The sequence below is a fragment of the Arachis stenosperma genome, chromosome 2 (assembly GCF_014773155.1).
Source record: "Arachis stenosperma cultivar V10309 chromosome 2, arast.V10309.gnm1.PFL2, whole genome shotgun sequence".
Classification (NCBI taxonomy): Eukaryota; Viridiplantae; Streptophyta; class Magnoliopsida; order Fabales; family Fabaceae; genus Arachis; species Arachis stenosperma.
The window spans coordinates 31,548,050-31,563,445 of NC_080378.1; the positions used below are offsets into that span (position 1 = coordinate 31,548,050).

The 15,396-nt window shown below is 33.5% G+C and overlaps 2 protein-coding genes across 6 annotated transcripts; one reads left to right on the forward strand and one right to left on the reverse strand.

The window, feature by feature from the left end:
• The first annotated feature begins 4,387 nt into the window (after positions 1-4,387).
• On the forward strand, positions 4,388-8,794 carry LOC130961078 (WAT1-related protein At2g37460-like). Its single transcript, XM_057886748.1, has 8 exons — positions 4,388-4,478; positions 4,576-4,789; positions 4,899-4,961; positions 5,085-5,201; positions 7,135-7,378; positions 7,722-7,883; positions 8,035-8,186; positions 8,399-8,794. The coding sequence occupies exons 2-8, from the start codon at positions 4,596-4,598 to the stop codon at positions 8,604-8,606; spliced, it is 1,140 nt and encodes a 379-aa protein (XP_057742731.1). The 5' UTR covers positions 4,388-4,478; positions 4,576-4,595; the 3' UTR covers positions 8,607-8,794.
• A 69-nt stretch (positions 8,795-8,863) lies between these two features.
• Positions 8,864-12,701, reverse strand: LOC130961077 (uncharacterized). Of its 5 annotated transcripts, none has more exons than XM_057886745.1 (6): positions 12,357-12,701; positions 11,873-12,041; positions 9,660-10,928; positions 9,511-9,579; positions 9,222-9,420; positions 8,864-9,100 (listed from the first exon to the last, which is right to left on the reverse strand). In XM_057886745.1, exons 2-6 carry the CDS (start codon positions 11,873-11,875, stop codon positions 9,039-9,041), a joined length of 1,602 nt encoding a protein of 533 aa, XP_057742728.1. In that variant the 5' UTR covers positions 11,876-12,041; positions 12,357-12,701; the 3' UTR covers positions 8,864-9,038. The 5 variants fall into 5 exon arrangements, with proteins under 5 accessions (XP_057742728.1, XP_057742730.1, XP_057742727.1 ...); XM_057886747.1 differs by having other exon boundaries at positions 12,335-12,701; XM_057886744.1 differs by having other exon boundaries at positions 12,318-12,701.
• Between the last annotated feature and the right edge of the window lie 2,695 nt (positions 12,702-15,396).

Genomic DNA, 15,396 nt, shown 5'->3' on the forward strand with positions numbered 1-15,396 from the left:
AGTCGATCATGATAAACTCAGAAATTATCTGATTAACAAGTCGGGTAATACCGAGAAACAAAGAAATGCATCGCAAAAATAACCTAAGTTATAAAAACTCAATAAATTAGAAAATTGAGTATAAGGAATACCAAAAAGAGATCAAAACACCTATAGAAGGCACTAAGGAAAAGACTGCCCCAAGCCTTCAAGAAAAATTTGAGAAAAAATTTAGAAGAAGGGACAGCCAGCTAAGAAAAAGGCTTTTCAAAACAAAGATCAAAAAGGTTTTTTACGAAACCTAAACAAAAAGGCATGCACACAACCAACAAAGATAACCTAAACCCTTGTCCAAAAAAGGGTATTTTTAAATATTTTGTTTACGGCCATAAAAGGCCAAGAAAATGTCAGCAGAATACCACCACAGAATAAAAATAAAATAGTTTAAAAAAGGGGGTACCCAGAGGCCGGGCCCCATATAGCCATTCTTTCTTTTCAGTTAGGAAGGACGTCACCACCAGAACGAGGGAGAGCAGTCGGAGCACCACCAGAGTCAGGAAGAGAAATGTCCATGAGAGATGGAGTGGAAGTTTCAGGAGCCTTCAAAGAACTCGGGACATCTTCTGGTCGGGGAGGGGATTCTATTATCCTCTGGCCCCGAGTTTTCAACTCGGACTCAGACACAGGCCGGGGAGGAGAGACAATAGCCCCGTCAATTACGACCTTATCAGGATCTAAAGGGGAGAGATCCAGGTCGGGAGCAATAACCCCGACATGCTCCTTAAAGACCCTCCACGCCTCCTCGGATCCCTCAGCAATTGAGTCCTCCAGATTCGCATAAGCATCCCGAGCTCTTACCAAATCTTTTTTAACCTCCACAAGGTCCTGGAACAAGCTCGAATAGCTTTGCTCCGCCTTCTCCCGTAGTCCCTCTGCCATAGTGCACCGGCCCATCAACTTCTCCTCCTCCTTCCGAAGATTATCCCTCTCCTCCTTCAACCTGGTGACCTCCTCCTTCAGACTCTTCTCAGCCTCCTGATACAAAGGAATCCTCCCCTCTAGCTCTTCAACCCTCAAGGATGAACCCAAAGAGCTGAGGGGAGTCTTCTAAAAAATATCAAGGAACTTTGTTCACACCCCTGCCGCCCTGATACTCTCCTGAGCCAAAATAGTAAAGTGGTTTCGAACAGAAGTATCATCCATACTTATGCGAGTATGAGGATAGATATGCTTCCGAACAAACTGAGGCGCATCCACCTTGGCCTCACCTTCAAAAGAAGAGCTAGACTCCAAAGTCTTGTGCTTCTTCTTTTCTGGCTCAGGGGAAGATCAGGGAGGAGGGGACGGCAGAGAAGAGGCCAAGGAAGAAATAACAATAGGACGAGTGGGGGTCCCCAAATTGGGAGAAGAAGGGGGAGGGGAAGGAAGAGCAGGACCAGCTGCCCTGACGCCGCTGACTTTGGCGCGGGATCTCGCTTTGGCCTCCTGAACCCTCTGGTAAGACTCCCTAAAATTCTTCTTCGCCATTTCTGTAAAAACAATTAGGAAGCTAAAGTCAGTAAAACAAGTCGGGCGAAATAAGTCGTGCAAACATCAAGTCAGAAAATATGATAAACAAACAAAAAGCTACCTAGTTGAGCTTGGACAAAGGTTGGAGACCCCTGGAGAAACTTTTTTGTATCCAAGTAGGGGGCTCTCCCCCATACTTCTCAGAGAAACCCCACAATAGCCGCGTCCACCTCATCCAAATCGTCCAGACTGTATTTTTCACAAGGAGAGGCCTCCAGTACAAGAGGAAGCGAGGAGAAGAAGTGTCATCCAGAAAAAAGGGGTGGTGACCTTCTATAGCTTGAACTTTGAAAAAGAAATTTTTGAAGTCATGGAAGAATTCATCAAAAAGGGTAAAAACTCTCCGACCTTGTATGGCCCGGAGAGACACTCACTGCTGTTTGTTATTTTGCCCACTGAAGGGCTTAGTCATATGAAAGAGATAAAAGAAAATCTTCAAAGAAGTCAGAAAGTCTAAAGCATGGCTGATAAATTGATAAATTTTCAAAAAAACCTAAGAGTTAGGGTGAAGCTGGGTAGGAGCAACACGACAGTGGCATAAAACAGCTATCTCAAAATCGGAAAAGGGAAGAAAAATGCCTAAGCGGGTAATCATGCTCTCGTACATGTAGAAAAAATGAGGGGCTGCCTCAAAAGCCCTCCCAAAACAAACCTGGTCTTCCGGACCTAGGGCAATCAGTTCATATTTCGGCTCATCCTCATCAGAAGTACAAAGCCTATGATGAGTGCGAAGGTTGGTGATGAAGTCAGTGTCAACAAGAGGTTTTTCCCCTAGAACCGTGACATCCACCCATTGAGCAATGGTTTCTACAGAAGATATATTTTTTCCTAGAAAGGGATAGCAAAACCTACAAAGGAAAAGGAAAAAGGATCAAAAATAGGGTCTCTAAGGGTTCGAGGCAAGTCTCTCAAACTAAGCAGAAAAACACCGAGACTACCATCCACACTCTACCGAACAAAACATGCAAACGAAAAACTCTATAAAGAAAGAGTAAGAAAAGAAACTGACCTTTTTCCTTGCGCGTAAAGGTGGAAGCAACAGCACTCGAAAAGGAAGGAGATTTCTTCTTTCGAATAGTAAAGGATGCAGGTAGAAAAGTTTTCAGAAACGAAACAAGCGAGGAGAGGGAAAAGTATTTATAAGCACATTAGGGACATAAAGGTAAAACGACGCAACCATTTAAGAGTTGCACCGTTACCAATGTAACCGCCCCCACGTATGAATGCTCAAACCTCTAAGAGACGCGACGTTTGATTAGACGCGACGTTTGAGAAATTTTTAAAACACGTTGGTTCCGAAAAATCACGTCGGTTCCTTATCAGGTCGGCTACGGTCCCGAGTTATAATACTCGACCCAAAACTCTTAAAAGAAATTAGATTCGAGTAGGGACACTCTTCATACCCTGGCCCAACGCTGGGGCCCAGGTCCAAACAAAAGGCCCAACCCACAAGATTGAGCCTCACATTACACCGACCTTCCCCTGAGAAGTCGGTTCTCGCCACGACTTGCTCTAAGGAAGTCAGAAACGAGGATTAGCTGGCAGATAATAACTGCCCCTAAAATCTCTCAATCCACTTCCAGGAGCCATATCGCAACTTCCCTAAGATAAAGGGACGGTTATCCACCTTAAAAGGTGGAACTACTCCAACGGTGGTTATTGGTTCACCACTATAAATACACTAACACCCCTCAGGTATCTCTAAGCCCCAATACTCTCTAGACCTGCTCACACCTTTGCTGACTTAGGCATCGGAGTGTCTTTGCATGTACTACCCCCCATTCACTCACGTTTACAAGTCGGATGGAGGCCCAACGGTGCGAACTCATTTAAAGGCTTTCCTCTTCAGACGATTGGGTCAACTCAACAAATCCAACCCATTAATCTCCGGTTACCTATCGTAACAACACTAATTCCTTCGTCCACCACAAGAATCAAAACTTAGAACATTTTAGACATGGAGTAATCTTTTACACTCTAATAAATCAAAACTTAGAAAATTTATTAGTTTAGACTTATAATGTAATTAATTAGTTTGATATATTATTTGTTATATTTTAACTTTTTAAGTACTAACTAGTCTAATTTGATTTGAAGTATGTTAAAAGAAATTGTAATTTTTTTAATAAAGCTATTTTCTAAAAGAAGCTGCTATCTTTTTCATAAAGAAGACTACCTAAATGAGATCATATCTACAACAATATTTAAAATTTTAAAATATTTTATATATACTTTTTATTTTTTTTAATTATATAAAATTTATTTATATATATTTATTTATATCTTAATAAATTTATTCAGATCTGACAAACAAATTATTAAATTATTCATAAGTCTAAGTCCAACGTATTAATAAATTTAGATTTATCTTATAATAATAATACTACATGATCACTAAATATTATTATTTTTTATTAATATTTGGTTAATAATAATTTATACTCATATTTAAAAAAATTTTATACACAAAAAATATATAATTTGTATTTATATTTATCAAAATTTTATATACATAAATCAATACAGTTTATATTTATATTTTGTTTAAAATTTATATATATAAATTAATAAAATTTATTTGTTAAAAATAATTTAATATTTACACTGATTAAATAATAACCAAAAATCCTAAATATTATTGTTCCCAAAAATTTTTCTACTTATAATATATTACGCCAAATCAAACACAGATTTAGATTCCTAATAGTCCACCTAACTTATTTCTATTTTTATACTTAAGATTTAAGTTTTTTTCCGTTAAATTTTTTGAACATACTAAGAATATATAAAAAATCAAATCAATCATCAAATTATATATAAGATATATATTGAATATATATAATTTTGCGTAAAGATGAGAAGACAAAAACTCAGGCCTTATTTAGGGGTAAAAGTGATGAAACACGTCAAATAAGTGAGCACTGATATTGGTACGTCACCCTCAACTTGTATATAATAAGTAAGCATTATGAATATGAATGTATGTTGTGATATCTTCATTATATTGTTATTGTTGTTGTGGCGCAGCTGAGTTGTTGTTGTTCATCATGGAGAGTAGAAGTAATTGGTACGAAAGGTCAAAGCCATTCATAGCTGTTACTTTTCTTCAGTTTGGATTTGCAGGCATGGATGTTCTATCCAAAGCTGCTATGAACAAAGGGATGAGCAACTACGTCCTCGTCGTCTATCGCCACCTCGTCGCCTTCTTCGCCATAGCTCCTTTTGCTCTTTTCCTTGACAAGTACTCATTCACCATTTTCAATATCTTAATATTTTCTAATAATTTTTATTTCAAGTTTGTCTTAATCTGATAATATTTAAATATTTTCTTTTTTTTTTTTTTTAAACAGGAAAGTGAGGCCTAAAATGACATTTTCAATCTTCATAAAGATAGTGGCACTCAGCATCCTAGAGTAATTTTAGTTTAATTTCCTCCATAAACAACACAATCTTTATTTATTTATTTATTTTGATTTTAGTTTCTCTCATGTAATATTATTATTGATATTTTTATTTGTTAATTATTATGATAACAGGCCAGTTATTGATCAGAACTTGTATTTTTTGGGGATGAAGTACACAACAGCAACTTTTGCTGCTGCCATGACCAACATGCTTCCTGCCATTACCTTCTTCATGGCTTGCATTCTTAGGTAATTAAATTAATTAATAAATAAGCCTCTAGGGAAGAGTTTTATTGGTTCGGAATTGAAGATTCCTTATTCTATATTGGCATGCTATTTTAATGTTTGACATATGTCATGCCTAAACATATACTTTTTCTAAAATCAATGCAACTTTAATTATTTGTTTGCATGGGAGAGATTCCAATGTTCCACCCATGAGTTTTTCAGATACTAAAACTAATTACACATAACTTTTGGTCTTGCTTGACAAGTTGATATAAAGGTTAAATCCAATAAATAACATTTCAGGCTTTCAGCTATCTATATTCTTTTTTCAGTTTTTGGTATGAATATTTCAGCTATCCCCAAATATGTATAATTCTCTCTATAGGGCTAAAGAGTTAATAAGTAGGTTATGCCTTTTCTATACAAGAAGGATATATATGGGAAATTAAATGATAACAAACGTACTAGCACATGACCTGTTATAAGAAATGGTGTATTAATAGGAGAAATAAATAAATAATGATCTGATATTGAAACCCATTTTGGGATAAAAAAAAAAGATTTTGTGTGGGAAAAAAAAAAAGAAATAGACCACATTAATGGGACCTATATTTTAGTGTATGAAAAAGATAGGAATACACAATTAAAATAGGTTCAAATAGCATTATTGCTAATGAGTGGGGTTGTTATTGCTTTTACTTGTGGGATTAATACTTATTTAAAAGTAAAAGTGGAAACCATTTTTTTTGTTTGTTTAAAATGTAATATATATTTAAATTACAATCAAAGACCCTAATAATCACATTAGAAATATTTTTGGATTCATTAGTCGTATATAGACATTTTATTTTTTTTAATGTATATATATAATTGATAAGAAGAATCTAAATAAACTATATATAGTGTTGAGCGAAATTTTTATAAATGTGCAAGGGTAAGAAGGTAAATAAAATAAACGTGTATTGATCCCTTTTTTTTAGGGAGATGGGTTCTTTATCTTCTACTACTTCTTTGTATTTGTTTTTGGTGTGCTATTACTTCTTTGTACTTTTTGTGAAGGATGTCCCTATTTGTTTTTTTAAAAAATTCAAAATATCTAATTATTATCTTTTTTTTTTCTGTTTTTTCTTTAACAAACAAGAGAAATGTTAGGTAACATTTTTTTCTTATTTTTACTTTGTATTTGAATTAATACTAGTTAATTTTCTATTCTTTTCATTACAAATATTAGTTTCCTTATATTCTCCAAGAAAAAAAAGAAAAAAGAAAGCATGAACCAACAAACTCCAAAAAAATAAAATAAAATAAAATTTGAGACTGCTTTTTCCCAAAAATTTCAAGTGTTTTCTATTTTTTTTTTCAGTCCAAATATGTAGTATTATATTTTAGTGGACAACCATCACTATGTCCAACTAAAGCTAAAGGCCATGTTGCATGTCACTTTTGCCCTCGTACTCGTACGGTCGTACCGGCCACGGATACGCGTTGGGTACGCTTAAGTATATGTCTAAATAAGTAATTAACAAAATAAAATTTTGTTTTACATAACAAATATGTTTTAGGTATCTATTGGGTATGACTAGCTATATTTTTTCGTTCATTTAGTTTAAAATGATGTCATTTTGAATAAATTTTATTTATTTTACTTATTTTATTTTAAAATAATTTAGATGTACAATTTAAGACATTAAATTAATTATTTAAACTATTTAAATATTTATTTTTTAATTGAAGATCTATTAAATTTGATGTAAAATATATTTTATTAATTAAAAAATACCATTTATTTTAAAAATTTATAAAATTTACTTATATACCCTTTTATTTCTAAAATTGTCATACCTCTTACACATATTCGTATCGACACTATATGTTTTATTGGCTTAGTTGTATGGACGAAATTGTCACTATATGTATGACATCTTTTTAATGAATTATGTATGGTTGTGGCCAGACTAGAGAAGATTAAAATAAAAAGTATTCGTAGCATAGCAAAGGTGGTTGGAACTCTAGCAACAGTTTCTGGTGCCATGGTGATGACACTGTTGAAAGGGCCAATTATTGAGCTTTTTGGAAGACATGGAGACAGTAACCACAATCTTCATCACGATGCTGATGAAAATACTCAACATGCAATAAAAGGATTTATTATGATCACAATAGGCTGTTTTAGTTGGGCCTGTTTCGTGATCCTCCAAGTGAGTTAATTTTATCCACTCATTATTTATTAACAGTAATATAAAATATTAATTTAATTTTGATACGTTATCAGTGTAAAACAGTTTTAAATACACGTGCATCCAATTATGTAACGTCACATTAGCAAAAATAACTAACTTTTATATTATATTAAATGCATAAAATGTTATTCAAAAGAACGAATATAATTGGAGAACTGTGTAAAATATTTTACATTATCTATACATCAAAATTAAATTCAATATTCTCTGTTATTTTTATGTATAATAGTAATAAATGATTTTTTTTTTGAGGAATCCACTTTTTATGAAATTAGTAACAGAATTTCATTTCTTTGTGCAGACTATAACCCTTGAAGCCTACCCTGCTGAGCTCTCTCTTACAGCTTGGATATGCATTTTGGGAGCAGCTGAAGGTGCTGCAGTTGCTATGATTATGGAAAGAGCCAACCCTTCTGTTTGGTATCTGAAATGGGATATGAAATTGCTTGCTGTTGTCTACAGTGTAAGCCCATCCAACTAGACCACTTATAACAATAATACCCTTTGATTGTTAAATGAATTAAAATATTATCCAATAATTTCAGTAAAGATTAAGAATTAACAAATCCAAGTAATCATATTTCTCATTCTAAAAGGAACTAATTGAGTTACAGGGCATAGTGTGTTCAGGACTGGCTTATTACATGCAAGGATTGGTGTTGAAAACAAGAGGCCCAGTCTTTGTAACAGCATTTAATCCCCTCTGCATGGTAATTGTTGCTATTATGGGCTCCCTCATTCTAGCAGAGAAACTATTTCTTGGCAGGTAATTACTAAAATCAAGTACTAATTAATCAAATGCCTAAGAGGAATAAGATAAAAAAAATGTATTCAGCTTGTATGGTACACAGGGCTAACTCACATTCCTATTCACACCAACTCCACATTGTTGAGAATGTTAGTTAGCAGTGTACAATTTAGAGTCCATTAGAAAGAATTCAATCGAAAGCAAGTAGCTGAATCTGGCAAATTTTACAGGTTGATTGGTGCCATTGTCATTGTTTTGGGCCTGTACCTTGTAGTGTGGGGTAAAAGCAAAGATTACAAGCCACCAAGTAATGAACCTGTATTGCCAGCTAAACAAGTTACAGAGGAAGCCAACACCAAAAAGGAACATTGTAATCACCACCACATTGCCATCAGTAATTTAAGAGCTGGAATCACAACACTAGAAGAACAAGCATGAGGAAAGTCTTACCAATTTTCATGTAAAATTGAACATATGGGGCAAAAGCAGCTGTGTATGTTTCTATTTGTTTGGTATTTCCATTGTGATCTACAGGAGTAGGTCTAACCGTATCTAAAGTCAGGAAGATAATTAACCATATTTAACCGCATCATTAAGATCATGATATCAAAATATATTTCTCTTCATGAATTGTAATATACTGAATGCTCCTGCCACAGTACATTCAAATTTGCAAAATATATGTTCCACTTTGTTTGCAGATTTGCATTCTATTTTCCCCATTGATGATTTCCACTCAAATGGGGAAAAAAATATTCAAAACTTAAGTTAGCTTTGCCATCAGCCAGAAAATATGTATTGAAACATAAAGCCTACGAACCCAACAAGGAGGGTTCTATCTTACAACACAAAATTGCTCCTTTATAACAGCTACTTCACTTCACCTTTTCCACAAATGCGCTGGAGTTCCCGAGCCGCAGCCAAAAAGGATTCTGTATAGGAGAAAGAAATACTTAAGTGATAATTGGACCATTGATGGAACATTCTGTTTCAACAAACCACATCCAAAAATGTAAATAATGAACACAGTTGTCACTGGTAAACATAAACTACCTTTCCAAATGCGGAAGGACTTCTGATTGATTGCTGAACCAGTTACTGTCTGAAGAACATCAAATAACATATTCTGTGGAGTGCTCCGGAGCTCTTGTACAACACCATATATAGTTTTCCCACTCTCAAAGTAAATATGATTATTGGGGTGTTTTGTCTTGCAACCAGCATGTCGTTCAAACTCATATGCATTAATAACCTTGAGAAAATGTAATATAAGTCAGATAAAACAATTTGGCTCAAAAAGGATTCTCCTCTATAAACAGGATTGAGGAATGGACAAACTCACCTTGGAAAAATTACAAGACTGGCAACTGCATAAATACCCAGCACCGTTTATAACTCCTCGAAGCTCCTTCTAACAAGCATAGGAAGAACCAGACATGTGATGACAGATAAGCTACTGTTAAAGATGAAGTCATGAATACTAAATTTTACCTCCCGCGACCAAGCCTTATACTTTACAGAGACACCATCAAGCATGCCAGTGGATAGCAAACTTCTGACATTTGAAGGGAAGTTGTTTGAAGTAGCTTTCTTAGACATTTTTATCTCTTCTTTTGTCTTGGAAACACTTTCAGTTTCAGATGCAGATGTCTGAGCTGTATTTAGAAGTAAATTAGAATTAGATCTGACAAACTCTTTCTCATTCACAGCTTCCAACTTCTGTGGAAGTGCTTGACCCGTCAACATGTCATAGTTGGAAATGAATAGGCCAGAGTGAGTTGGATCATCATCATCACAGCCACCAAAGGATATGATAGTGCTCTCCCCGCTATTATAAGAATGTGAAACAAATGGCATGTTGTTTCCTCCCATGCCATATGGGTGACCCGCTGATATGGTGCCATTTTCAACCTTGTCGAATAAGTAATCTCTTAACATAGAATTGTCATCGGCCTTATAAGCTTGAGCAATAGATGTCATGCTGCTATCCACCTTGCTAAATCCTTGGTCCATTGATATTGTATTACAAATATCTTTGTAAGTTTGATGGATAGATAAGCCATCCCCTCCCTTGTTATGAGATTGAACCACTGACATTAAATTGTTATCTGTCCTGCTGTACGGGTCATCCATTGATATTATATTAGCATCCCCTTTGGTATAAGCAAGATTCGTTGATATGGAATTATCATCAGCGCTGTATGCTTGAGGATTTAACACGGTGCTGCTGACTCCCTTATCATAGGGATTATTTTCAGGGACAGACATGACACTATGAGATTCCTTCACTTCATTAACTTTAATTTTTCTAATTCCATCATAATTGAAAGCTAAACGAGGATCATCCAATGTACAGGACATAGATAAACCAAATGATGAACCACTCCCGAAGGGATTCATGCTATCCTTTCTCTCACCACCTGACTTATTGTCCATGCTAAGAGATGAAATATTTGCATCCCCATGATTGGTAGTAGCTGTATCTGGGTCAAACAATTGTGCAGTGAAATCATCGGTTAAGGATTGGAAACTTGAGGAATTTCCCCATGAAGAAAGATTGGAGTTAAGCATTCCTGACAGCAAATTGTTTGGGGACACTACTGCCTGTTTCTTATTGGGAAATACATCCACTTCAGGACCATCCATGAACCATTGATGAGATCTCTTGGACTCAATTCTAGAAGATTCGTCACATGTCATGTCACCATCATTCAAACTTCCAGGATCCTTTGCCATCCAAAATGCTTGATTGGGGAAAGACTGTAAAGAAGTCCTTTTAGAAAGATGCCAATAATAAAAAAAAAGTAGAAAACTGCTAATCTAAAATATTGGCTACACTAAATATAAAATAAACTTTAGTATGCATCTTATAAATAATAGGGAAAGAATTCATACAATAACAGTGCTATTAACAAACATGGAAAACAAAATAGTGATTGTTTGCTGCAAAAACTCCAATTTCTAGTACTCTATGGGCTCAGCATAATTATGACTAGCACTCAAAATAAATCTGAGCTCGATACATCTCAACGTGCAAAACACTAATCATATGAAAACACTTGCATCTAGCTGACGGAGTCTGTAGCATTGCTTTAAGCAAATTTCTTATATTCAAGTGATAAAAAAAAATCATAAATCCTATACACAACAAAAGTGAATCATCCACTAGCGTAAAGATCACTTGGTAATTAATACTTAGTAAATCATGCAACAAAAAATACAGGGACAGCTTTGCTATCTTGTTTAACTAGAAAAATCCATGAAAATTTTAAATTAAAGTACAATAAACTGTGGAGGTTAGATATAGTATTGTTAAACATACTGGTAAATTTTCTAACCAGTATACATCTTTTCTTACTAAATTTGACCTAGCTCCTAGTGTTTTCCAAGTACCATACCAAATAGGAAATCAAACAGTACATCCATCCAATATCTAGCTCTACCACAAGGTTTTAGCCGTTTATAATGGGCTTAAATAACACAATACTTTTTTTTTTCCGGTAGAGCTGTCGCACTCAAAACCACGACCCATTTGAACCTCAAACATCAAAAGCTTCAGCACCACAAATAGAAAAGAGAAGCATGCAGAGGTAGGTAAGCATTCAATCTCTGGACAAAGAGAGCAACAATAAAAACAACAACAATGCTCATTTCCAAATGCAAATCAAAACCTCAAGCCCCAAATAAAGAAGCATAAAACATACCATGTCACTTCTTCAATGCAAACTCCTCCTTATTGACACAATTAAAGCTATAATGGCTTTTCTACAACGAATAAAATGTACAGTGAAACTTCCCACTGAACTCAAAAGAAGCGCTTCAAGACATCACAGAAATCCCAGTGTGCCATACTCTCTTTGCAACGCAATATTCCTGAAAATGAACAACCAAAAACATCAACTTCTTTATAGTGAAAAGAATAATGAAAATCAATTCCTTATACTAAAAATCCAACATGCAGTGATAAAAATCACTTCTGTCAAGCATTTTCGGGATAGATTAGGAAAATGCAATTACAGAAAATCGATGAACTTCGACGCTACTAAAAGGCGTATCCAATCATCACGTTTTAATCAAACACTATTTTTGGTACTCTATTAGTCTATTTACAGTAAATAGGAACGTAAAACCCTAAACCTAGCAACTCACACGATCGCAACACAAACCAGGTGTGTGAGTCGCACGTACCCTCAGGGGATACTCGATCAGCGGTGGCGGAGAATGGATGAAGTTTCCGGCGAAATATTGCCGGAAAAAATTGCCGGCGATTGTACGGACGAGGAAATGCGGCGAGATCTGAAGAAGAAGCGGTGAGAGCGGATTTTTGACGATTTTGTTGTGCCTGTGTCGGAGAAAGTTAAGCGAAGGTGCTCCGCACGATCGTAGTGTCATACGAAATCGTGGCCGTACACGTGGTCCAATGAGGAGTTCTGTGAGTCAGGAGGCACCAACCGTGATCGCAGTCATGCGGTTCACCATGTGCTGCTGCACCAACTTGTTCTTGTTTCACTTTACATGTGAAATCTGTTGTAACTTGAAATGATTTGGTTGTTTTGTCTTCTTTCCTGCTATTCAATTTTATTTATTGGATAAGACAAATAGATTGAGTCATAGTTATCACAATCTAACTGGCCACCGAATTTGATTGTCCCAAAATGTTTGAATTATTAGATGATATTATAACAAAATATATTTTTTTAATTTTTTAATAACTATTAAATAGTCTTTATTTAATTTTAATTACAAATTAATTTTTTATATATTATTTAATTATAAAATTTATTTTTTATTTTATAAATTATTATTTTATCATTCATCTATCATGTTTATTAATAATAAAAAACTAAAACAATAACAAATTAGAAGTAATAAATATTTTACAATTTTAATCGATCCTAATTTTATCATTGATCCGTTTATATACATATTAGATTGGAAAAATCGTGTTTGTTAGAAATTCAATCGATTAGATGCACAAACCAATCGATTGAATTTTGCATGGGCATGTGGGGTTTTTTTTATTCAATCGATTGAAATCATCAAAGCAATTTGAAAAATACATAGATATATAGGAATAAACCATATTTAACCAGAATTTTTTCATTATAAATTAAAAAAAACCCATTATTGTACTCCTATATACTCACGATGATACTATTGTGAAGTTTAATAATTTGATTTAGCCATTTTTTTAGAATTTGAAGTGAAATTTGCCTTGCTCTGCAAAAAAAATCGTATTTAAGAAATTAAAGTTGAAAAATTGGGTTTTAAAAAATAATAATTTTTTTATTTTATTTCAGAAAAAATACATTACTAAGAGATAAAAAAATATTTTTTAATTACAGAATCAATTTCATGAATAAAGAATCGAAACAACGAATTGCAAAATTAGATATTATATTCACTAATCTCGATTTTGTAATTAAAACAATGGATTGTCTTCTAAACACTAAAGTGAAAAAATTGATTGGATCTCTATCGCCAATTGTGATTATCAATTAATGATGAACAAATATTGGATATTAAAGGGATGGATAAATAATGAAGAAAATTTTGATATTAAGTAGATGGCTAAACAATGAACAAAAACAATAAAAAAATTGATAATCAATCATATTGATAAACGATTCTAATTGTAGGATTGAGTAATTGTTGATAGATTATTCACCAATTTATAATCTTAATATTAAAGAAAAGATAATATTAGAGTATCTAAATTAAAATAAAAACTTAAAAATTGAAGATAGAATTTTAAAGATAAGATAGATGAATAATAAAATAATAATTTATAATCACGAGCAGAAAAATTTAGAGAAGCATAACATATAACGCATTGCACAATTCAATCGATTGGGTAACACAACTAATCGATTGAATTGTGATTGAATTGTGAAAATCTATATTGTTTTGAAGACATAAATCGATTGGGTAATATGACCAATTGATTGAATAAGAAAAACCCTACATGCCTTGTAAAATTCAATCGATTGTGTATCAATTCTAATCGATTGAAGTTTGAAAAACCTGAAATTCAATCGATTGATTTGTGCATCCAATCGATTGAATTTCTAACAAACACGATTTTTTCAATCCAATACGTATGTAACGGATCAATGATAAAATTTGATCGATTAAGATTGCAAAATATTTATTATGATTAATAGATGATCTAATTTGTTATTGTTTTAATTTTTTATTATTAATAAACATGATAGATGAATAATAAAATAATAATTTATAAAATAAAAAAGATTTATAATTAAATAATATATAAAGGATTAATTTATAATTAAATAAGGACTATTTAGTAGTTATAAAAAACTTAAAAAACATGTTTTGTTATGGGACTATTTAATGGTCCAAACGTTCTGGGACCATCGAATCTTTTGCCATCTAACTCTGTATACATCCAAGTTTTTTCAAGTAGTCACTAACAAAAATGATTTTCATTAAAAGAGCGTCATTACATGCGCTTTTTTTTTCTTTTCCTACCCCGCACTTTTTCTTCTTCTTTCAAATATACGCACACATTCTCTTCTTTTTCTTTCAAATTCACGCATACCTCCTCCTCCTCCTCCTCCTTCTTTGCACACGCAGATTATTCTTCTGTTTTTCCTCCTCCTCCTCCTCCTCTCCTTCTTCTTCTTCTTCTTCTTCTTCTTCTTCTTCTTCTTCTTCTTCTTCTTCTTCTTCTTCTTCTTCTTCTTCTTCTTCTTCTTCTTCTTCTTCTTTCGTTATCATCATCACCAACGACACCAACATTTTGCTAATGGATTATTTTTTCAATCGAATTGAATGGAATGTAATTGTTAAATTGAATTGAATTGAATTGACTCAGGTGTTCTAAATCAAATTGAATTGATAATCTCTAAATTGTATACACCGGTGTTTTGAAGTTGATTTTATATAATGGATAATGTTTCGTTCATTTAGTACTATACAATTGTTTCACCTTAATTACGTGTTTCGTTCATTATGCAGAAACCTGTTTTGAATTTGATTTTAAATAATGGATAATGTTCCAGCCATTTAATACTATGCAATTGTTTCACCTTAATAACGTGTTCAGTATATTATGTAGAAAGCTATTTTCAATTTGATTTTATATAATAGATAATATTCCGTTAATTTAGTACTATACAATTGTTTCACCTTAATAACATGTTCGGTTCATTATGAATTGAATTGAATTGAATTGACGCAAGTGTTCTGAATTGAATTGAATTGA